This window comes from Orycteropus afer, unplaced genomic scaffold (assembly GCF_000298275.1).
Source record: "Orycteropus afer afer isolate SDZICR_OR568_19922 unplaced genomic scaffold, OryAfe1.0 scaffold00020, whole genome shotgun sequence".
Taxonomy (NCBI): domain Eukaryota; kingdom Metazoa; phylum Chordata; class Mammalia; order Tubulidentata; family Orycteropodidae; genus Orycteropus; species Orycteropus afer.
The window spans coordinates 15,517,948-15,542,704 of NW_006921607.1; the positions used below are offsets into that span (position 1 = coordinate 15,517,948).

At 38.7% G+C, this 24,757-nt stretch overlaps 1 protein-coding gene across 1 annotated transcript in view; it reads left to right on the plus strand.

The window, feature by feature from the left end:
- RALGAPB (Ral GTPase activating protein non-catalytic subunit beta) overlaps positions 1-24,757 on the plus strand; it is a 129,270-nt gene that overhangs the window by 29,060 nt on the left and 75,453 nt on the right. The window contains exons 6-15 of the mRNA XM_042783584.1: positions 3,947-4,125; positions 5,622-5,770; positions 5,900-6,116; positions 9,661-9,862; positions 13,046-13,213; positions 15,248-15,362; positions 15,761-15,908; positions 17,168-17,232; positions 18,861-18,990; positions 20,873-20,994. Coding sequence (XP_042639518.1) covers positions 3,947-4,125; positions 5,622-5,770; positions 5,900-6,116; positions 9,661-9,862; positions 13,046-13,213; positions 15,248-15,362; positions 15,761-15,908; positions 17,168-17,232; positions 18,861-18,990; positions 20,873-20,994 — 1,495 coding nt within the window. The remainder of the gene's footprint in view (positions 1-3,946; positions 4,126-5,621; positions 5,771-5,899; positions 6,117-9,660; positions 9,863-13,045; positions 13,214-15,247; positions 15,363-15,760; positions 15,909-17,167; positions 17,233-18,860; positions 18,991-20,872; positions 20,995-24,757) is intronic.

Here is a 24,757-nt window from a genome sequence, read left to right on the forward strand (position 1 = left end):
GATCCGACTTGATGGCAGTGAGTTTGGTTTTTTTGTTAGTATTAGTCCTTTCAGCTAATTGTTTCCTTGTGTCTTTAATTTTCTCCACTATTCTTTGTTTTGGAACAGCAAAAGACCACTAGTTATGAGCTTAGATATTTTTATCTGTAAAATGGGGATACTACTACTACAACCATCTTGTTATAAGGGTTTATGAAGAAAAGCATGTAAAACAGTACAATATCTAGTACATAGTATGTGCTTAAAAAATTATAGATGTTATTATAAATATTTCTGTATATTATTTTACTGCATTAGTCAGAACTTCAGTGTTAAATTAATAAGATTCTGTTTTGATATCCTTCTTTTATTCTGATTTTGCTTGAATTCTTTCTTATTGAAATATGCATACGTATATTTATGTATGTGTGTGTGTATGTTTGTGTGTGTGTATATATTATGAGTTGAATAAAAGTTTACAGAGCAAATAACTCATACATATTTTGTTTTGTGGCATTCATTGCAGTCCCCACAATATAACAGCACTCTTCTCACTTCCAGTGTTGACCATTTCCCTTCATCCTCTTTCCTATCTCTTGCTATCCCTTATGTAATGCATGCTGCCATCTGGTGGGAGGCTGTCAAAATGCATGAATCTGAAGAATTGGGCCTCATCCTACCAACCCTTGCTCCAGAGATCCCTGCAGGACAAATGTGTCCTACTAATTGTATCAAAATTGATACTACCTCAAAAAAAAATTTTTTCTTCATTTCATTCGGAATGCCTTCCATTACTGAAAACACATGGTTTTAACATCAAAAAAAAGCAAAGCACAAAATAATTTGGTCTCCAAAGGGTTAAGCATTCAAATGTTTTTTCTTCTCCGATCTATTGATATATTATGTTAATTTATTCCTAATATTGAACCATTCTTCATTCCTGAGAGAAAAGTTCTGCTTGATTTTGTAGTGTTGTTCTGTGCTGTTGAGTCAGTTCTGACTCATAGTGATCATATAGAGAGGAACTGCCCTGTAGGGTTTCTTAGGCTGTAATCTTACAGGAGTAGATCACTAGGTCTTGTCTTCCATGGAGATGCTGGTGGGTTTATACTGCTGACCTTTTGGTTAACCGACAGGCGCTTAACCATTGTGCCACCGTAATTACTCCTTGGTTGTGGAATACTATTAATATTTTTCTCAATTGTCTCTAGTTTTACTTTTTGACTAATTTATACTTTAGGAACTTAAAATAAAAAAAGACCAAATCAGGAAAACTTCCTACACTTTTTTATGCTTTGCTACAGTTTTTATAGTGTGAAAGATCCTGGAATCCTTTTTGGAGGTAGTTCTTGGACAACCTTTCCTGTTTTTTTCACTATTAATTGATCTCTTTAGGCTTTATCTTTTTTCTTCAGCTCACTTTGGTCAAGTCATTTTAACCAGGTTTCCATTGGATGTAAGGAATAGAAACCTACTTAAGCACAAAAACAAGGAGGGGTTGTTATATGACAGGTCTCACTGTATACTTCATGAAACAGCAACCAAACAGATCTCATGATGGGGAGGGATTAAGGCAACCTCGAGACAGATAAGCCACTCTGCCACCTGCCTTTCTTTGGCTTTTCTACTTTTCTTGAGTATCCACACTGTTCTCTTTCTCCTCAGGCTTGTTGAGTCCTTGCTTCATCCTGCCTTTGGTGGATGTGGTAGTTAAGTTTGTGTATCAGCTTGGCTGGGCAGCTGGATGTAGTATTCCCCAGGATGAGACTGGTAATCAACTCCATGATGGAATCTACTGTGAGCAGCTGAGTAGCTGCCTTAGGGATATGGTCTGTTTCCTGGATATAAGGAGAAGGCTTGGGGAACAGTCTCTAGCCTATGGCACACTTGAATCCTGCATGTAGCCAGGTCGTTGTTCAGCAGACTGCCGTGCTCTGCCGACCTTGAGACTTTCAAGAGACTTGAATTAATGGCCTTCCACGTGGTTTGGTAACATCAAGACTGTGCTATTTTATTTGTCCACCTTGGGCTTGTTAGCCTCAGCAGCCAGTAGTTGCCTGAGTAAAGAGATGCCTCTCACTTCAGTGGGCCAGGAGCAGGAGGCAGAACCGAAGCTCCAGTTTGAGGGGCTTTCATACTGCCCCTCGAGCCTGGTACTTTAAACTCACACTTCTAGCCTCCTGAACTGTAAGAGAATAAATTCCTATTTGTTCAAGCCATCCCATTTTGGTATATTCTTGTTAGAGCGGTACTAGGTAACCAGAACAGTGGACATGCAGTCCCATGATGATTGTCCAGTGGTATAAACAGCTATGATGTGATGTGGCTATTTGATTTAGCCATTCCAGTTCAATGGGACTTACCCTTTGCTCAGATTTTCAAAACAGATAAATTGGATCAAATTATTGTAGTTAGGCTGCATTCATTATAGGTCACTCACATACATCTGGGTATTTTCCTTTTGGGCAGTTTTATTGACCAGTGGGTGGGAGGCAAGTGCAAGAGTGTTATTCACCAGGGGCTGCTGTGATCATTGGCAGATTTCCAGGGAAGAATGCTGCATATGATGGGGACACAGGAAGAAAACATTTGTCTAGTATGGTAATGCTTTATCTTTTTCCAGGAAAGACAAAAAATGTTTTTCATTGTCTTTAACACTGCTGTTCTCAAATGCTTATCTTTGGACTTTTTTGTGCTTGGCTACCTACGTAAGAATTACTGGATCCACCCACAGTGAATACAATGATTTGGTTTGTCAGGGGGGAAAAAAAGAATTACTAGAAAGATTGTTAAAGATACCTGTCCTCCAAGCCCCATCCAAATACTCTGTTTCAGTAAATTTAGGTGGAATCTGGATTTTAAATAGACTCCCAAGGGTGTCAGATGCCCAGAACTTTGGAAGCTGCAGGAGTGCATTTTTTGTTATCTGTTCCATATCCTTTGTTACTCATTCTCATTTCAAGTTTTATTTATTTTTTTGGAATCTAAATATTCTCTGAATATTTAGCTGCTGATAAAGTCATTTCAGGTTTATATCTGGTGGAGCAGGGGTATAGCCTTCCTCTCCCCATTTCACAGTACCTAGTTAGTCATGGATCAGTATCTAGTAGACATGAGCTGTGGTAGATTGAAGTGTAGTGATCCCTCCTTGGATTTGGGAGGCAGTATCTCTGCTGAAGTAGATTGCCCAATCTTCCTTCCGAGCAGTGGCTGGTAGGTTTGAACCGCCACCCTTCTGTTTAGCAGTCGAATGCCTTAGGCACTATGCCACCAGAGCTCCCAGTTAGTGATGGATCAGTATCTAGTAGATGTGAGCGTGGTGGATTGATGTGTAGTCTATTCCAACCTTTCTGCCTGTTTTTCTCATTTCTGGGCAGGTGAACTACAATACAATCCCCAGCAGTCACTGCTTCTAGTCTTCTTACCTCCTCTACCCCAAAACCAAAAAAAAACCAAACTCACTGCTGTTGATAGCGACCCCTCCTCGGGTTTCCGAGGCGGTATCACTATGGAAATAGATTGCCCCATCTTCCTTCTGAGGAGTGGCTGGTGGGTTTGAACTACCAGCCTTCTGGTTAGCAGTCAAGTGCCTTAGGCACAGTGCTACCAGAGCTCCTAGAAATGCTAATAGTAATGTAACATTTTCTCCTTGGGTTTTATGCTGATATATTTATATCTTTACCATCTTTTTGCTTAATTGCAAACATATTAGGAAAAAATATCCATGTATGCTTTTAAAAGTTACAGACTTTCAGTCTTCCTTTTTTATTCTCTAAGTAGATAAAGTTCATGTAAACATGCTGCAGATCTTTGTTAAAGAAGTGAAGCACGAGCCTCTCACAAATCAGTCTTTTCTCTGAATCAAAGAAATAGACCCAAACAACTCCATTTTACAATTAAATTGCATGTATTTTACTGCTAAATAAACTTCTAAATGTGTAACTAATTCTTGTCTTTTTTTTTATAGTAATCCTGTGGATTTGAGTAACCCAGCCATTATAAGCTCTACTCCCAAATTTCAGGAACAGTTCTTGAATGTGAGTGGAATGCCGCAAGAATTGAATCAGTATCCCTGCCTTAAACATCTGCCTCAAATATTTTTTCGTGCCATGCGTGGAATCAGCTGTCTAGTGGATGCATTCTTAGGTAAATTTTGTATGTGTTGCTAGATGCTTAGAGAGCTACATTTAGGTCACTCTGGAGTCTAATCCTAGAAATGATTACAGAAATCATTAAAGAAAAGATGAACAAATTTGATTATAAATAACAAACTAGGAAAAAATATTTGTAACAAGTCTGATAGCTAGAGAGTTATTGTTGTCTTTCTATGAATAGATCAAGCATGTTGTTGTTACGTGCTATTGAGTTGGATCTGACTCATAGCAACCCCTTCTTGGGTTTCCGAGGCGGTATCACTATAGAAGTAGATTGCCCAGCCAGCCTTCCTTCCGAGGAATGGCTGGCGGGTTTGAACCGCGACCGTTCTGCTTAGCAGTCAAATGCCATAGGCACTACACTACCAGAGCTCCTAGATCAAGCATACTGCTAAGAAAAAGATTAAAAAGCCTAGTAGACAAATGGACAAAACCAAAAAACCAGACTTAACTGCCGTTGAGTCAGATGCGACTCATAGTGACCCCTTCTTGAGTTTCTGAGGCGGTATCACTACGGAAGTAGATTGCCCAGTCGTCCTTCCAAGGAGTGGCTGGTGGATTTGAACCACCAGTTTCTGGTTATCAGTCAGATGCCTTAGGCATTACACCACCAAGAATATGAATCAATGATACGCAGGAGAGAATAGTGTTCATTCTCTTTAGTTATTCGAGAAAATTCAGATTAAAATGCATTAGGAAAACAAACAAAAACAAGAAAACGTGCATAAAGAATCATTTTCTATATCACTCAAGAGCAGATTAGAACATTTGTGAAGGTCTCTTAAACTATTATCACATTTTAGAAATATGAAAAGTCAGAATTTTGTTTTAACCCATTAAAAGGGATTGATATTTAGTATCTACTAGTTTCTGAAACATTAGTTAGATGAATTTGTTAGTGTGTTACACAGTTAATATTTTAGTTAGGATTAATTTAAGTTTGACTGCCACATAACAGAAAACGCCAAACAAGATAGTTTATTTTCATCCATATTAAATCCAGCGGGAGGCAGTACAGGGTTGATAAAGCGGTTCCACTGTTACCAAGGACTCAAAGTCCCTTGCATCTTGTGGCTCTCCGTCTTTTATGCATTGCTTCATGGGCTAAGATGGTCAAATGGGTCCCAACCATCCTGTCCAGGAATTAGGAAGGAAAGAAAACCTATTTCTGGTTGCCTTCATCATTTTAAGGAGATTTCTTAGAATACCTCCCCATCAGTCACCCACTTCTCTCTGGTCAGAACATGGCCACATCTGAACTGCAAGGGAGGCTTGAAAATATAGTTGTTATTTTTTTTTTGGATAGCCTTTTCCAGCTAAAATTTGTGTTCTGTTACTCAGGAAGAAAGGGCGAATGGATATCGGGAGGCAACTAGCAATCTCTGCTGTAGTCTATTTGCATTGAGCCTTCACTGGTGTTGCTTGGGGAAGATTTTCTGACCACATATTTTGAACTATGAGAATAACTTCGTTTGTCTTTTTTTAAAGGCATTTCTAGACCCCGATCAGACAGTGCTCCCCCAACACCCGTGAATAGATTAAGTATGCCTCAAAGCACTGCTGTCAGTACCACCCCACCACATAACCGGAGGCACCGGGCTGTTACTGTGAATAAGGCCACCGTGAAGACAAGCACAGTAAGAGTTTTCATCACCATTGTTATGCTGCATAAGGTTGGCTTTTAAATCTGCCATCCTTTTGAAAGAGTCCTGCCATTTTCTCAAACTCTTTATGGATGTGTGGGGATTCTTGTGTTCTTCCAATAGGTTAGTACTGCTCATGCCTCGAAAGTTCAGCACCAGACATCCTCCACCTCTCCTCTGTCAAGTCCTAATCAGACTAGTTCAGAACCCCGGCCGCTGCCTGCTCCTCGGAGACCAAAGGTTAACAGCATTTTGAATCTCTTCGGATCATGGTTATTTGATGCAGCATTTGTTCACTGTAAACTTCATAATGGGATAAACAGAGACAGCAGCATGACTGGTAAATATTGCTCAAGAGATATATTACCATTTTTTTTTCCTTTTCTTTTTTCTTTTTAATCTTTCCTACCTGCAAGATTAACATGTATCTTACAAAGATCTCTGTCTCTGGCCAAGCAGCAATGTCTTACACTTAACCCCTTCCAGCTAAAGTAATGAACTTTAGGAGCTTTCCTATCTGCCCTTTTTATGTATGTTTTATGAGGTTTGGCCTTTGGTCTGGTTTTATTAGATATACTTCAGGTTAGCCACTTTTTCTTGAATCAAATTCCTTTCAGTAGGTGACCTGGAAGTTACCTTCATGTCAGCCAGGATAATTATATTGACACACAGAATTAATAGATTTTGATCAGAGATGTAGTCACAAGAAGTGTTTTTCTTAGATTTTGACAGCCATTCACTCATTAGTATATGTAAATATCAGCAAATTTCTGCTTCATAAAAAGACTTTAACTTCTCAGGTTTTGTCTGAAACCTGTTCCCATTGAGTTTATTTCAAGGACACACTTTGAAAATATCATTTACTCTATAACTTTATAACATTAGTAGAGAATAATACTAATACTTCAGCCTCATACCTTCAGTTTAGACTTTATAATAGAAATGCAACTCTTTGTAAATAAAATCTGATTTATTTTTGTTATCTTACCATTATATTTGGAGGTAGTGGGATAGGGTGCAGGATGAAAGGATGGGATAGTGCACAATTTATGCATGTCTTATAGAGCTGGATAATAATTATAGTGGCTAGCATTTGTTGAGCTGAAATTACTGTATGCCAGAGACTGTGCTACACACTTTACATGCATTAATGAGTGTATTGGTTGTTTGGTAGGAAAACACTTTTCCAGTGGGGTTGGAAAATTAAGATAACAGGATACCTAAATGCATTAGTTTATGTATCTCTGCAGAGACTGTTAATTTCAAGAGCAAACAAAATATAACTAATAGCCATAGGGTCTCTTCTTTCTCTCAGAAATGCACTCTTAGATACAATATTATGTCTTAGCTCTGAACTAGGGTATATATGTGCAAACATTAAAAATATATAATTATTTTGGGTGTTCTTACAAATCTTTAAAATAAGAAAAGTTATGAATATAGACATGTTCAGGAATATTACTTGACATTGAATGGTTGAGTTTATGCTTCTTTATTTTGTCCATATTCAGACACTTTATCTTACTCATTTCCATATTATAATTTTATTTACAAGTTTGAAAGTAACTCTTACTTATGGATAAGTAAATGTGCTTATTTATGATGACTAAGTGAAAACTTAAATTGTTTTTGGATTATATTTTCTTTTTGTTCATGTGCCTGATATATTGAGTTATTTTTGAGCCATGTTTATATTTATTAAGTTGTATTGTATTTTTTTTAATGAGCCAGTCATAATTTTATTTTTTACTTTTGTTAAGATGTAATTCTTACAGTGTAACTTTTAGCTGCTAACACTAAAATCCCTGAATCCAGAATGGTTCAACCTGCTGCTTTGTTAGTAAGCTTGCTTTAAGAGAATTTATGGATATTCATTCTCCCTTAGGGAGTTTGTAACAGCTTTGCTCCCCCTTTTGCAGTAGAAGCTAGAAACCAGAATTCACATGATACGTGGGCAACAAATTCTTTCTTTTCAACTCTTAAGATTTTCCTTGTTGGGGAAATGATAGAAATGTCTCTTCTCCCCATTGTGTTCAGAGATGATAAAGGCTGTTACAATACCCAGGAGAAATTAGCTATCAAATTAGTTGAAGGGGTTAGAGTGCTGTTGGATGCGATCTTGAGGTCTTGGGTGGGGTGGGGGGAGGTTTGGGTATACTAACACTGTTAGTCTGTTTTCTGAGTACTGGCTGTCATCAAGGAATTCTGCCATGCAGTTCACCTCCAGCTTAAAATGTTTGCTTTTTTTTTAAACTGTTGGTTAGCTTTAGATTTATGTGACATTACACAGTGCTTTGTAAAAATAATATTGAGCTGGGAAGGGTTAATGAACTAAAATTTTAATGCACGTTATGGCAGTTCAAAACCTCAGTTCTTTGTAGTTGTGTAATTTTCCTTGTTCATTGTTTTGCATGATACGAAAATCATAATTTTGGACCTGAATGCACAATTTCCTATGTTTTTGAACTAGCTTGCGGTATCATAAAGCTTTTAATTTAACCTTTAAAAAGCTTCTTAACTTATTGTAAAATTTCACCATCTTTAAAGTATTTTATAATTACTGCTGTCCTTTGATTTGTTTCCATTTATTTCTATTATCTTGCAGCATCTTTTATCCAAATTCTTCTTTCTTATAAATCTTGTAAGTAGGAACCAGAAGCTTCTCCTTAATTGCAGTCATGTTTTTATTTTTTTTTTCATAATTCCATTAAAAAATTTGATTGTCATTGTCTCTTGTAGTTTTTGCACTTGGGAAGGAAAATACTTTTCTGTGTTTTGAATGGGGAAGATTGTTGGCAAAAGCAAATTAATCTGCCTGAATCAGTCCCATTATTTCTGTACACTAGTCTGGTCATGTCATGAATTCCAGGACTTTGCACTAACTGTGTTTTGGCTTTTTTTTTTTTTTTTTTCAAGCTTTAAGCTTATTTTTATACAGATTTAGTGTTTGATTTGTATGCATTCTTCTGCATGTAGTGTTTTTCAAATGTATTATTGCGGGATAACTTATTCAGGACAAAAATGGCTCATGGGAAGTTGCATAAAGATTTATGCTTGACTCTGCATTCTATTAAATCTATTAATATAAAACAAACATTTCATGTAGAGTGATGAAAGATTTCAGAGTGATTTTTCAATACACTGTGAAATCTTTTGTTAAAAACAAAAGCAACTTTCGAAGGGCTTCTGTTTCAGTGACAACAAATGATCATAGTAATCTCTTTTACCAATTCTAATTTATCAATTTATCAACCTCAAGTTTAGCTACTGTCTGTGGTTGTTAAAATTCATTCTCATTTTGCTTGGTTGGGTGATTCTTTGATGTGTGTTTTGGAGTCGGGTGGGGTGGTGGGAATGCTTTCTCTTCCTCCCTAACCATTCCTCATCCTTACCTTGCCCTCTCCTTAAAGTATACAAACTGGCATGGGATTGCCCATTCATTGATGATGTTTGTCTGCAGTAATGTGTAAATTGCAGTAGCTATTTTTCTTAATGTTTAAGTATTATTCTGTAGGGAGGGGAAAACCAGAAAATAAATAATAGAAAAGCTGCATTCTGTATCATATATCTGTATGTGAGTACAGATATACACAGACGTACTCTGTTGATCAAAAAATTCAGTTGAAAAATGCTTCTCGTAGAATCTGTTAAACTAACAATGCCACTGTGAATTACTTGTTACCCATTTCCAAAGAAGGTTTCAGAGAGCCCTTTTTATGTATTAAAAAAATTAAACAAAAAACATTATTGCTAAACAAAAGCATTATTGGATTCTATTCAAGTAGCTTTTTAATGACACCAGTATTTGATCTTTGTGTCCAGGGTCCCATGAGCCTATTTGGCATATTGACAAATATAATAAAACCCTGCTTTTCTCTCCCCAGCCATTACAACACAAGCTAGCATGGAGTTTCGACGGAAAGGGTCACAAATGTCCACAGACACCATGGTTTCCAATCCTATGTTTGATGCAAGTGAATTTCCTGATAACTATGAAGCAGGAAGAGCTGAGGCTTGTGGGACACTGTGTAGAATTTTTTGTAGCAAGAAGACTGGAGAAGAGATTCTGCCAGCTTATTTATCCAGGTCTTAGAACTTTTTTGTTTTGTTTTGTTTATTTTTCCATTTATATAGCTTTCATAGTGAAAATACTGTAACGTGGTTTGATAGGACAAATTGATAATATTGCTCTGAAATATCTGCAGATGTCTGTAAGTAATTGATATTTTTGTTTTAATTCTTCCATTTTTCCTGCCTGTTAAAGACCCTTAAGTCTGTTTTTACTTTAGAAGTAAAATTTGACTTTTTAAATCTGACTTCTATTAATTATAGAGATTTGGAAGGATCACACTTAATACTTTTTTTAGCACAATATTAAGCACATGAAATGAAAGGTCCAGAAATAAGTCAGCTGAAAATTGTACCTCCAAGGAACTTATTTTCTGTAATGAGCAAAGCCATGTGCACAAGTAGCAGTAATCCAAGGTAGAAGAGGAAGTTGATGGGAGTCACAGATAATGTCCTAAGGGGATTCAGAGGAAGAAGCAACTAGCACTTACCTAAGGGATTTTGGAAAGAGTTACAGAGAAGATTGGATGATTGTCTTGCATTTGTGAAGGATGAGTAGTATTTAGAATTTGTTAGGAAGTTGGATTAGGGTCATCTTTTCCAAATTTATGACTTCAGCCATCTTTGTGAATGGCTGTGCCATTCACTCACTTGCTAAGGACAGAAACTGGGAGTCATCCTAGACTCTTCCTCTCTCCTTCTTCATCTTCAGTTGGTCAACTAACTCTGGCCTTTTTGCCACTTAATTTTCTAATCTCTCTTTCCACTTAGTCTTCACCATTACACTTTAGATCTTGTCATTTTTTCCCCTGAATTAACTATAATGGCCTCTTATTTTCCTTGAGTTATGAGAAATCAGTGCTATTTAACACATTCTGAGGTTGGGAAATGCAATAGATCCTCATGGAGAATGGGAACCAAGTACTGCAAAAGTGTTCAAGGACCAAAACAACTTTCTTCCTGCTTCTCTGTCTTCATGGCCTCCTTAGTTGATCATGCACATAACTGCTGAAGTGATGCATATGTCAGCAAGAGCATCCAGGTATCTGTGTTCCTGCTAGGTTTGTAGGAGAGGATTAACTGAGTCTTATCACAGAAACCAAGTACAAAAACATACAGATGCGAAACAGAATAGTATAGCAGGAAAACTAATCAAGAGTATCTTAACCATAGGTTCTTGGCTTTAGGTAACAGAAACTCTCAATGTGTTTTAAACAAAAAGGAAATGAGTTATGAGAAATCAGTGCTATTTAACACATTCTAAGGTTGGGAAATGCAATAGATCCTCGTGGAGAATGGGAACCAAGTACTGCAAAAGTGTTCAAGGACCAAAACAACTTTCTTCTTGCTTCTCTGTCTTCATGGCCTCCTACACTGCTTCATTCTCTTCTCTGTAGATCAACTTCTTGTTCCTAAGTTCCCAATTTCCATGGCATTGGTCTAGGTGAAAGAGCTCTGATGGCACAGTGCTTAAAGCATTTGGCTGCTAACCAAAAGGTCAGTAGTTCAACCCCACCAGCTGGTCCATGGGAAAAAGATGAGGCAGTTTGCGTCCATAAAGATATGTAGCCTTGGAAACACTATGGGGAAGTTCTACTCTGTCCTGTACAGTCACTGTGGGTTAGAATCAATTCAGTGGCAGTGGGTTTGGGGTTTGGTTTTGGTCTAGGTGACAAGCAGCACGGATTAGCCTAATGTTAAATTCTTGGGAAAAAAGATCTAATTGGCCAGGAATCTGCCTCTGCTCTAGTCAGCTGCACTTGTGAGGATGGTATCAGATGGGTCATATAGACGTCCTGGAGCTCACTCCTTGTGGTGGCAGCACATTTTTTAGGAGAGAGACTGTGGACTAGGGAGATAACCTCAGAAGTGCCAGTCATAGTAAGGCTGTGACTCTGAGCTTTCTGGCCCGAAGACTGGATGAGTGATTGTACCACCAACCTAAAGAGGAGATCTGGGACAGGGAAAAAATTAATTTAACTTTGAAACTATTGAATTTGAGGTGATTATGGGACATCTACCAACAAGTATTTATAAAGTGCCTACTTTCTACCAGATATTAGACACAGGGAGTACTGTAGTCATCAGTAGACATGTCCTGCCCTAAGGTAGTCAATAAACTTTTGGCTAAAGGATTAGGAGCTCATTTGAAAGTTGGGGACTGGAGACTGAATTGATTATATTCAGTGCCTTTTAATAGTCTTTAAAACCAGGCTAGTAGAAGAGACAGGTAAGAGAATCGAATGTGGCAGCCTGAAGAACACTGATAGTTAGGGGGCAGGTGGATTAGGAGGATCTGTTAAAAGAAATAAACATAAGGGTCAGAGAAGAAGGGACTAATCATAATCAGGAGGGTTGAATGCTATAAAAAGGCAGAATAAGTTAAGACTTAGACATAGGTCCAGATTTGGCCATTGAAAGAAAGGCCGTTGATTATTTGCTCCTGTGATCTTAGTTGAGTTTTAGGGACAGAAGATTGGTTAAAATGGGTTGAAGAGTGACTAGAAGGTGGGAGAGTAGTTTCTAAAGAGTTAGGTGGAGAAGAGAAAAATGCCTTATAGAAGTAGAAGAGTGTACCAGTATAGTTGCTGTGGAATGATGGAAGACTGAATACTTGGTAAGTCAGTTGGGGTTTGGGAGTAGGGGTTAAGAATGAGGCGTAGCCAGGTATATCCTAAAAGGAATTTTATTCAGAGTAACCTTCAGACTCTGATAACTGCAGGGTTGAATGAGCATTCTTTCCTTCATTGTCCTCCCACCTAAAAAATAATGGAGGAGGAGGAAAAAAACACACACTTTGATTTTTTTTTTTTTCCGAAATTATAGAATGCCCCAAAGTTTTACTCACATGGAATTCAATCCAGTTTTTGCTCCAGTTTACTGATAGTCACTCCACCTATTTTGTGTTTGGTTGTCTCATTTACAGGCACTTTTAACTTTTAATTGCAAGGCTTAAAACTTCAAGAAGGTGTAATAGATGTGAATCTTTTTTTTTTTTTCAGTTATTTTCATTTGGAAAGGTAATTTGGCTTTTACTGTAAATGATGCAGAAGTGCAGTTTTCACTTCACTAAAATATATTTTAAAGGATAGAAATAATAAGGAGTGGAAGTAGACTTTCAGATGACTATGAAGAAAATTATTAATAATTATGAAAACAATTGATCAGTAGTTTGTTTAAAATTTTTTTCTTGCTTTCTAGATTTTACATGCTTTTAATTCAAGGTTTGCAGATAAATGATTATGTGTGCCACCCTGTCTTGGCCAGCGTGATTCTAAACTCCCCTCCTTTGTTCTGCTGTGACTTGAAAGGGATTGATGTTGTGGTTCCTTACTTTATTTCAGCTCTTGAAACCATTTTGCCTGACAGGTAAGCTGTCATTTTTGTATAGTTATATCAATTGTTTGGCTTAACTTGGTCCTTTTTTTTGCTTCTTCTCCAGTTTCTTAGTTTATCTTGCTTAGTTGTCTCCATAACCTAAGTGGACTCAGGGCACATAAATGAGTATAGAATACCCAAACCCACCTCATTCCCTAACTCCCTCAGTTCTAACTTACCCATGAGCTTCTTGAATCCTTTTTGGCATGGTCTAAAGGGGTAAGAGCAACCCAAGCTGAAAGGTCTTTCATGTGTAAAATAGGCCTTAAGTTTAAAATAAGTAAATCAAATTCTAGTTTATTTCAATAACAGTTTAACATAGAACTTCACACAACACAAATTGCAGAATATAAACTCAGTAGAAAGTAGTTACTGCATCTTTAGGAAACTAAACCCAATGCTTATATTGTGAAAGATTGGCATGATAACAGGATAGGAACCAGATATATGCACACCCATGTTCATCACAGCACTATTTACATTAGCAAAAAGATGGAAACAACCTAGGTGCCCATCAGTAGAAGAATAGATAACCAAACTATGGTACATAAACACAATGGAACACTAAGCAACCCTAAATAATAACATAACATTGGCAAAACACTGCTTAACGTGGATGAACTTGGAGGACAGTGTGCTGAGTGAAATAAGTCAATCACAGAAGGACAAATATTGTACTAGTCTGATACTATAAAAAGTCAAGGAAAGGTTTATATGTGGAAGGAAATTTTTTTTGTTGGTTACTAGGGGTAGGAGGGGAGGGGAGGGATCGCTGTTAAATAGGTAGAGACAAGTATTGATTTGGGTGAAGAGAAGGGCAGTGTACCAAATGTGAGTGATCAACATGGTGGCAGTGAGGAAGAGGAAGACATAAAAGGGTGCATGGGAGGTACAGACAACAAAGATGAACCCTTTTGCACATACAGTACTGTGTTGTCAGTGAGGGCAAACACTGATCTATGGGTGGATAGATGGGTAGACAGGCTGAACTGTTAGGTATATCTGTGCAGGGGAGAGTGTGTCCGTGACCATATATAGGGTTGACAGACAATGTTTCTGCAAGTGGTACTGGTATGTTCTGTAAGAATTCCCAGCTATAGTAGAGCTGACAAGGGACAAGGTTGTAGTCACTTCTTGGCCATAGCCAACTCCCAGAGGGAGCGAAGAGTTGGACCTGTGGGCTCAGGACCATAGTCACAGGGGACATCAAGCTCAATTGGCATAACATGCTACACAAAAAACATTGTTCTACATCTTACTTAGGTGAGTAGTGACTGGGATGTTAAAAGCTTGCAAGCAGCCATCTAGATGCAATGATGGGTCTCTCCTCATCCAGAGCAAAGAAGAATGAAGAAAACCAGAGATGCATGGAAATAATGAGTCCAAGTGACTGGTACACCATTCAGTCCTCAGCCTATACGACTATGAGACCAGAAGAACTAGATGGTGCCCGGCTACCACTGTCAACCACTCGGAGGGGGATCTATATAGGAGATCCTGGATAGAGTGGGAGAACAATGTGGAACAAAATTCAAAATCATTAAAAAAAAAAAAAAAACAAAAAGCGGGGGGGTTGTGAGGTGGACCAGGTGTCTGGTCTGATAGAGCCTGGTGGAACCACTCAGACTATGGCCCTTAGCTGCCCTTCAGGGGCTTCCAGCCAAACAAAAGAGCTGAATATACAGTAGGTAGATACACTCCTTGGAGAGATCAATCATGGGAGCATAGAAGGGCTGTGTATGCACAGGGAGACAGCTAAGGGGGCAGGAGTACATGGGAGGGAAGGACACGGGAAAGCGGTAACTACAGGGAGGAAGTGGGAGGGGAGCTGTTACATTGTGGGAAATTACAGTCAATGTCATGAGACAAAGTGTATGTGAGCTGCAATATGGAAAGTGAATTTGCTCTGTAAACTTTCACCTAAATTACAATAAAAATTTTAAAAAAATTGGCATGACATATTTGGCAGTAAAACATACTTTAGCTCAAAAATACTAACAGGGTTTTTTTTTTTTTTTTTGGCAGAGAACTCTCAAAATTCAAAAGCTATGTAAATCCAACAGAGTTGAGAAGATCTTCCATTAATATCTTACTTTCTTTATTGCCACTCCCTCATCACTTTGGCACAGTCAAGTCTGAGGTAATGGTGTAATGGTTTGTTAATGATGTATTTTTACTTTGTTTTGTGTGATAATTTAACTGCATTTGTATTTAAAAACTGGACAGAAGATTTTTATGTATGTAATTCAGTTCATTTCAAGTGAATTAACAGAGTTGATATGTTACTTATTTGCTGTATTTCTTCTGTCAGCCTGCCATCTTGCCTTGACTTACCATTCTTCAGTGGTAATAGGCGAATGATGTTTGATAACCTTTATGGTGTGAATTTAGTGACAGATGTAGCACAATAGCTAGTTTTTTGTTAGTTTGAGAGCTTTACTGATTAGACTACTTTTCTCTTTGTCCACTGTAACAGTTCTTGCATGGCCATAGAGTACCCCAGTGGTTAGCATTACATATTGTTTGTTTCTTCCATAGGTGGTCCTGGAAGGAAAGTTTAGTAATGACGACAGCTCTTCGTATGATAAACCAATAACTTTTCTTTCCCTGAAGTTGAGACTTGTGAATATATTAATAGGTGCCTTGCAAACGGAAACAGACCCCAACAACACTCAAATGATACTAGGTTTGTGTTCACATATTCTTTTGTTAATGGAAATCCAGATACTGTTGACATGCTGAAGAGACAAATCAATGATGGAGGTCTAAGCCTAACACAGGCTCTGCTTTTCTGAATTAGAGGCAGAGTTTGTTTGCTTTTAATAGGAATATATATAAAGGGGTGAGATGAAGGAAGGGAAAGCAAAACCCACTGCCTTGAGTCAATTCTGACTCATAGTAACCCTATAGGACAGAGTAGAATTGCCCTAGAGGGTTTCCAAGGCCATAAATCTTTACTGAAGCAGACTGCCACTTTCTTCTGTGGAGCATCTAGGCTGGTCGGTGTGAACGCCTACCCTTTCAATGAGCAGCCAAGCACTTAACTGCTGTGCCACCAGGAAGGAAAGCAGGGGCTATTTTCATGTGACTTGGCATTCTCCACCATCTTAGACTCTTTTTTTTTTTTTAATTGTGATTTGGGTGAAAATTTAAAGAGCAAATACACTTTGCATACAGCAGTTCACATACACTTTGTCTCATGACATAGACCACAATTTACCACAATGCAACATCTCCCCTCCCACTTCCTCCCGACAGTTACCTCTTCCCTGTGTCCATCCCTCCATGCATTCCTGCCCCCTGAGCTGTCTCCCTGTGCATAAGCAGCCCTTCTTTCTCCCATGCTTGTTCTCTCCAAGGAGTGTACTTACCTCAGGTAAGTGTTCAACTCATACACCTGTCCATTGTTTGGCTGGAAGCCACAGGCGTGCGTTCAATTCCAGACCTAAAGGGCAGGTAGGCCATAGTCTCAGTGGTTCCACCAGGCTCCATTGGGCCAGCAAACCTGGTTCCCCCCCTCTTTTTTTTTCCCAAGTGATTTTGAGTTTTGTTCCACATTGTTCTCCGTCTATCCAGGATCTCCTACATAGATCCTCTTCCAAGTGGTTGACAGTAGTAGCCAGGCACCATCTAGTTCTTCTGGTCTCATAGTCTCATATAGGCTGCAGGTCGCATGTTGTACCAGTCGCTAGGACTAATTGTTTCCATGAATTTTTGGTTTTCTTCATTCTTCTTTGCTCTGGACAAGGAGAAACCCATCGTTGCATCTAGATGACAGCTTGCAAGCTTTTAATATCACAGTTGCTACTTGCCACAGTAGGAGGTGGAACAGTGTTTTCCATCTTAGACTCTTAATTTTAACTGTATATATGTGTGTGTGTGTGTGTATGCGTGTGTGTATACACACACACACTTTTTTTTTTAAATTTTTTTTCACTGTTTCAGGAGCAATGTTAAATATCGTTCAAGACTCAGCACTTTTAGAAGCCATTGGTTGCCAAATGGAAATGGTAAGAAGCATGTTATTAATACCTCAGTTCCCAGATGGTAATTTGTCAGAGAATATCAACTTCTGATTTTATGTAAATTATGTTTCAAAATGTCTGTCCTTAAGATTTTTAAAAGACTGCTTATAAATAAGTTCAACTCATTGATTCAGAAGGATCCTATTTAGAAATACCATTTATGTTGAGGTTTTTTACTCATTAGCTATACATCAGATTCCTAAGACATAATGCACGAGACAAACTAGCTAAATGCAGTCTTTATTCCTGGACAGTATCTGCTGAAAAGTTACTTATTTTGCTATGTTGGTGAGCTGGCCTGAACAATCTAGGAAAAACCCATAATTCCTTTCACTCCTAGTAGACTTAGTGCCGGCTAATAGGTGCCTTGCAAACGGAAACAGACCCCAACAACACTCAAATGATACTAGGTTTGCGTTCACATATTCTTTTGGTAATGGAAATCCAGATACTGTTGACCTTGAGGCACCTAATGCATTCATTCCCTTTTCATAATCTTTTTTCTTTATAGCCCTTCTACACCAAAATTTGAAGGTCCTCCAAAGCACCAAAAAACCAAAACCAAACTCACTGCCATTGAGTGGATTCTAACTCATAATGACCCCTTTTGGGTTTCTGAGGTGGTAAATATTTACAGGAGTAAATTGCCCCATCTTCCTTCTATGGAGTGGCTGGTGGATTTGAACTGCCACCCTTCTGGTTAGCAGTCAAATGTCTTAGGCACTATACCACTACCAGTTATCCTAAATCAACAAAGTTTCCCAGAGACTTTCAGAGCCCTTGCTTTAGTCTTCAAGATATGCGATACCTATAGGTGGAATAGAGGCTGGGAAGCAGGGGAGTTAATACAGTGTACTGAGTCAGCTGAGCAGATACAGGATGGGTGATAAATTAGGTGCTAATAATTATGAACTGATCTGGATATAATGAATTATATTTATAGGGGAAAAGAAATGAGGAATAAAAAAGGAAACCTTTGTCAGCCCAGTACATATAACACTTAATTTTTATAATGACCATGTTGTTGGGTGCCATCAAGTTGATTTTGATTCATAATGATCCCATGTGACAGAGAAGAACTGTCCCCCTAGAGTTGTCTAGGCTGTAATACTTATAGGAGCAGACCACCAGATCTTTCTCCCTCAGAGCCACTGGGTGGGTTCAAACCACCAGACTTTTGCACAGCAGTGGAGTGCTTAATTATTGCACCACTAAGCTTGTAATGACTATAGTACTTTATTATTTGTGTTTTATGACATAACTACATTTGAAAGTTGTTGCTTTTTTCTAAGATTGTATTCCTATTCCGAAGTTTTGCTTGGAAGACATTAAATGTTTTCTTTAAGATTCCAGATTCACTAGCTAGTGAAGATGGGAAAAATCCTGGGATGGGGTATGGGCACCTGTAGTCATCAAATCCTCCGTGTCTTCCACTAGATGGCATCAATGCACAAATACCACAGCAGTGTTAATCCCTTGTCAGTCTTTGTGTGCCAGCTTGGGCCAGTTGCCATACTCTATTTTGTCATACATTATTTAATGATTGACCTCTGTGTATAGTTGTAAACTATGCCTGTAGCCCTCAAATATTTGATTCATTTTCATTGGACTAGGGTGGTGGAGAAAATAACCTGAAGGGCCATAGTCGCACTAATAGTGGTATTAGTTCAGCAAGTGGCGGAAGCACAGAGCCCACAACTCCCGATAGTGAGAGACCTGCTCAAGCTCTTCTAAGGGATTATGGTAAGCTATGTTTGTCTTTTTGAAATCCGGAGTTTTACAGAATACCTTTAATGCCCAGATTTACATCACAAACAGGCATATAAACAAGCAAAAAAAGTAAAAAACAAAATTATAATGTTCATGACTTTTTGTGTATTTGAGTATGATCAAGAATGTTAGTCTAAAAGGCTTAAAAAAAGGCAGGGGAGGAGCAAATGGTTTCAATTTGGCTGCACAGTTTTCAGTAGTTAGATTTTAGGTAGTTTATTAGATTTTGTAAGTGATTTTAGTAGGTGGTCAGAAAACATTTTTGGATTCTTTACCAGGAGCTAGTGATATAGAGTCAGATAAGATGTAGTCTCTGCTTCAGAACTCACAGTTGAAAGGCACAAATGGGCAGTAATCAATTATTGCAATGTGGTAAGTGGGTGGCACGGGGTATGTAAATGATGAAAAGTGGAGGAGAATCTGTCTTCATGTTTGAAACCTGTGTGCTCTACCATACATTGTTAGATTCTTCAGTTGCAAATTTTAAGCAAGAGTAAGGAAACATTTTTATTTTCCACCCTGTCAAATAAATTTTCTTGCAGAGCATCCTGTTCAATGATATTCTTTACCCTGGGCAATTACTTTATGGTTTCTGTGATTTTGTGTGTGCCCTTTGCTTTCATACACAAATACTAATAGCGCATTGACTCTGAGAACATTAACCCAACTAAATTGGAATGAAATCTAGATCCTTAAGTGGGAGTTTAATTTTTTAATCTTCTGGAGACTTCATGAGCCTAGAATCTCAGGCACATTTCTGTGGTTTTAAGTTTGCAGTAGGTATCCTTGAGCATGTCAGATACATAAAGTTATTATGTGGATATGAGTACATATAAATATTGCCTTAATAAAGAAGTTATTTAAATTGTTACCTTATTATGTATGTGGACTTAGGTACACTGTACGATGAAAAATAATGTTTATTTTTCATGCTTTCTAAAACAAAATTTTTTCATTTCTGCATGTGTTCTGATATAAATGTTTGAAGTGATTATTGTTTGTTTCAGCATTTTGAACTGGTGTTAGTGAGTTCTGCTTGTAATGTCGTAAACTATTTTTTACTAAGAAATCCAGATTGTGTTAGTGTCGCATGAATGTCTCTCTTTAATGATCATTCCTTTTTCTGTTGTCACTGCCCTCTTTCTGATAGGATTGACAGGTATAATGTCCCTAAAGCTTCCTTTATAAATTCAGTTTAATTTGTCCTAATTTATTATTAGCTAAGTAGAAATTACCTTTAAATACAGAATTGGAGATTAAATAAAAACAGAAATCGCTTGGTTTTCTTCCTGCTTTTTTTTTTTTTTTTAAGAAGTATTAAAGTCTTAGAAAGTTACATGTTAAAATGTATTTGAAAAGGCCTTGCATGTGATTTTTTATGTTAAAACCCTGAAAGTATAAACCTAACAGATGCTCTAGGATAATTCCCAGCATCTGGGAGGCTCTAAAATTTTTATTTTCTCCTCTATAAAATTCCAAGAAAGGAATTGACGGCCTTTACGCTGTTTTTTGAAAATGTGACTCTATGAGTTGTTAATTTAGAAAGATTTACATTGTTCTAAGAATGATGCTGTAACTGCTAAATCCCAGTGGATGTCTGTCTGTAAGTTCCTGGACCTAAGAGCTAGAAGCTGCTCTGGTCCAGTGTGTGTGCCCTGTGCACTGTTTGTTCAGTCAGGCTTGGTGCTCAGGCCAGTGGGGCGGGGAGCATAGCACTGTGTGGGTGCCTGTCATGCTCACTGTGGCTGCTGTGGTCTGTGCCTAGTGGAATGCTGTGCTTCTCGTTACTAATGCTTAGTTGTTTTCCCTCCCTGTGGGATGTGGCATTGGGGTTATATCCTAGCTCTTAATACAGATTCAGCTGCTGGGCTCCTGATTCGCAGCATTCATCTCGTCACTCAGAGACTCAACTCCCAGTGGCGGCAGGACATGAGCATATCACTGGCAGCTCTAGAGCTCCTCTCTGGTCTGGCAAAGGTGAGGAAAATAGTCCTTTTATTTTAGCCCAGCACCCTTAGGCCTTGGCTCTTTTTTCTGTACTTCTTTCTAACCACTTGGTGTCAGTATTGCAGTATTGTTGTTGTTGTTGTTATGTGCCGTCGAGTCGGCCCCGACTCATAGCGACCCCTCCTTGGGTTTCCGAGGGTTGGGCAATCCTACTTCTGTAGTGATACTGCCTCGGAAACCCAAGGAAGGGTTGCTATGAGTCGGGGCCTACTCGACAGCACATAACAACAACAACAACAACAATACTGCAATTGCAGTATTAGTCATACTCAAAAATAATTTATGTTCAAAGTGTGCAAAATTGAGCATCGAGATGAAATTTTATTAAATGAACTTTATTTTTAAAAATAGGTTCAAAGAGTATGCATGAAATTTTTGCTGTTAAATTATAGAAAACATTTGAGTACTGGCTATTTATTTGTTTATATGTAATAGATTTCCTTATTGATTTTGTATTTGTTTATAATACCTGCAAAAACGGGAAGGAGGCCACATGTTCTGACCTCCTCTAATCCCATGAGAGGAAGACAGGATTACCAGCAGTAACCCAAGGCCTATTACTGCAAGGCCAGACATGCTGCCTCCCTCCAGCCCTTTCACCAGTCGTTCCTCCCAAAGTACCCACCACCTCTCTCCTGGGTTCGATAATTCGCTGCAGTGGCCACACAGAACTCACAGATTATGAGGTTTATTAGGGAAGCACCAGGCTACAATTCGAGTTCAAGAAAAATGCTCAGTCTCTCTCCCAGCCCACCGTCCCTCAGCCAACAGTCTCTAACAGTCTCTTTCCCAGCAGTACTGGTCCCTCGGTGTCTCATTCAGCAATGTGTGTCTCTTGCATCTCTTTCCCAGCAGTACGTGTCTCTTTCCGGAGCGCGTGTCTCTTTCAGCAGCACATCTTCCTCAACCAGCAGTCAGAGAGAGCGTTCTGCCTCTAGGAGGCCTCCTTTTGAGCTTGGCAGAGTGGCCAAACTAGCCAATCGTAGCATCAGAACTCTAAGCACCTGAGAGAGAGTGGGCACCTCCCAGAACATTGTTTTGTGCCACTCCCAACAGAAGTACTCCAGGTGGACACCTTCAGCAATCAGGAGCTCCTCAGTTGCTCACAGAAAATCCCACCTTGGAGTTTACAAAGACTTATGGGTAGAAAAGCCACACTAAGTAATTTACTACACTGCAATACCCTTACGTTTTCAGCATGGCTTTTTCTGCCATAATAGGATCATTGAATTTTAATGTTATCATAAATATAAAAATGTCAAAAATAAATACAGATTTAGTAGGGGAGTTCTTTTTGTAAGGATTGAACCCTAAAGTAGGCCATTTGGGATTTTCTATGGCTCTTACGTTATCAGTGATAAGTGAAAATTGGTTATACTTTCAATTTTTTTTCACAGCTATTATTTCAACTTTGTGGAACCTTAGAGCTGTGTGGCCATATGTGCCTCTCTTGTGTTATCTGTAAAATGTGTAGAATTATCTTGTTTCTAACACCTGGTTTTTTTGAGGATCAAATGAGATAAAGTATGTAAAACACTTAGTAACAGGAAAGTGATACACATAAGGTAGCATTGTCTGAAGTAATACAGCTCAAGCCCTTAGGGGATTAGAGGCTGTGACTAAGCCATGAGACAAAATAGGCTAGACAATCCAAGATATACTCACCATCCTTAGAGCTTGTGTCAAAAATCTTAAGAAGAGATGTGATAGCCATAATTTTATGAGAAGCATTTACTAGTCCCAGAAAGTGAGAACAGACTTTTATGAGACAGATGGGACCACACTGCCTTGGAAAGCAAGATGCAGTTTCCTGTGACCTTCAATATATACTATTCTTTTTTCAAGGATAGGGTTAGGAATCAGTGGCACTCGGCCAATGAATCCTATTTTGTCCTTCCTCCCTTTAACTTCCTCCCCCCCATCCCCACCCCTGAAAGAAAAAAAAAATGCTGCTTAGGACATTCAAGTTCCCTGCATGTTAAACCTTGTGGTGTCTTATCACAGGAATATGTCTGAACTTACGGGCAGAAGCAGTCCGGCTGCTGATAGGAGAGAGTCATTATTTTTACTTTCACATTATTTAATTTCCTCCTTAAGTAGGCTGTATATATTTTAGATTTTAAGATTAATGCTTATAGGAGTTCCGGTAAGATTGCGGAATAGGCAGAAAGACTGCACAGACCCTCTTCAACAAAGAAAAGGGGAACCAATGAACACAGACACAGAAGATAATCCTGGACCCTTGAGCCTTAAAGGGAAGGATATAGAAGTGGACTAAACTCCAATTAGCAGAAGAATTTGAATGAAAATATCAAAAAAGGAGACATACGGAGCTGTGGTCTGGAAGTGATCCTGAGCGATCTTGATGGCATGAGACAGCTTGGAGATTGCTGAGTGATGGTAGGACCTAAGAATTAACGTAAAAATCAGACCTGCTAGCCAGGGACTGCACAGAGGACTGCTCTGGTGGCTGGGGAATAAAAGGTGAAGCAGCAGCGAAGAGGAAGGCGGGTTGAGCTGTGGACTTTTGTCTTCCCAGAGGGCGTAGCCATTTTGAATGTTTACAAGCAGCTTGACCATTTTGGATATTTAAAGAGACAGTGCTCTCCCAGATACCAGGGGCTTAAGATTCTAGGTTCCTCTTGGCAGTAACCCCAAGGACACTGTGGACCTGGACGGCTGGAAAGGTGCAACATTCCCCTTGTTACTCTTATACCCCACACCCCTTGGTGAACGGAGGTGTGGCCATCTCCCACTCCCACCCACCTTCTGGGCCCACAGGAACTCCATCTCAGTCTGTGTGCTCAGACGGAGCCTGGATCCCTGCCCCATCCTGCCCAGATTTTTTTTTCCCGTTCTCTTTTCGTTTTTCTGTTTTTTAATTTGCTTGTTTTTGTGTGTTTAAAACTACTATTATTATTACTGCTTTTGTCCTTTTTACTATTATTCTTTATTCTTTCCCTCCCAGGTCCTAGTTTTTAGCCTTTTTTCTTTTCCCTATTCTTGGTTGCAATTTTTTTGTTTTCGTTTTTCTTTTTGTTTTTTTATTCGTGGTTAACCCCATTCCTTCTTTTTCTTTTTGCATTTTTCCCATTGTTTTCTTCATTATTCTCCTTCTCTATCTTTTTCTCTTATTGCCTTCCCCAGATATTGCAGGTTTTCTTGTTTTTTGCTTCTTCTTTTCCTCTTTTTTTCTTTTTTCGGTTATTGTTCCTATGTGATTGCATGGTGCATTTTTTATCCATGTGCTTTTACTTTTTTGATGGTTATGCAATTGTAATTTTTGTCTGAGTGGGAGACAGCAACAGTCCCCATAAGACACAACTACACCCACACCTCCTGCAACTTCACTTACCGAGTGAGAGCCACCACCTTCTTCTCCACCAATAGGCCAATGATAAACAACCACCAAGAAGAGCCTGAATCACCTTTGGCTTCTCTTCACAAACAGTTAACAGAGATCTACGTACAACAATGCCACGATGTCTCAGAGACAACAGATCATCACAGTCCACACAAAGAAGCAAGATAAAGTGGTAGAAACAAGGGAGCAGGATACAGACCCAGAACATATCCCTGAGGAAGAAGCAGCATTGGAACTCTCTGATAAAGAATTCAAAAGGATTATATTTAGGTATGTTCTAAGGATTGAGAGCCAGACCAAGGAAAACACAGAAAAACCCTAGAATTTTGGAAGAAAATACAAGAACAAAATGACAAAATAAATGAAAAA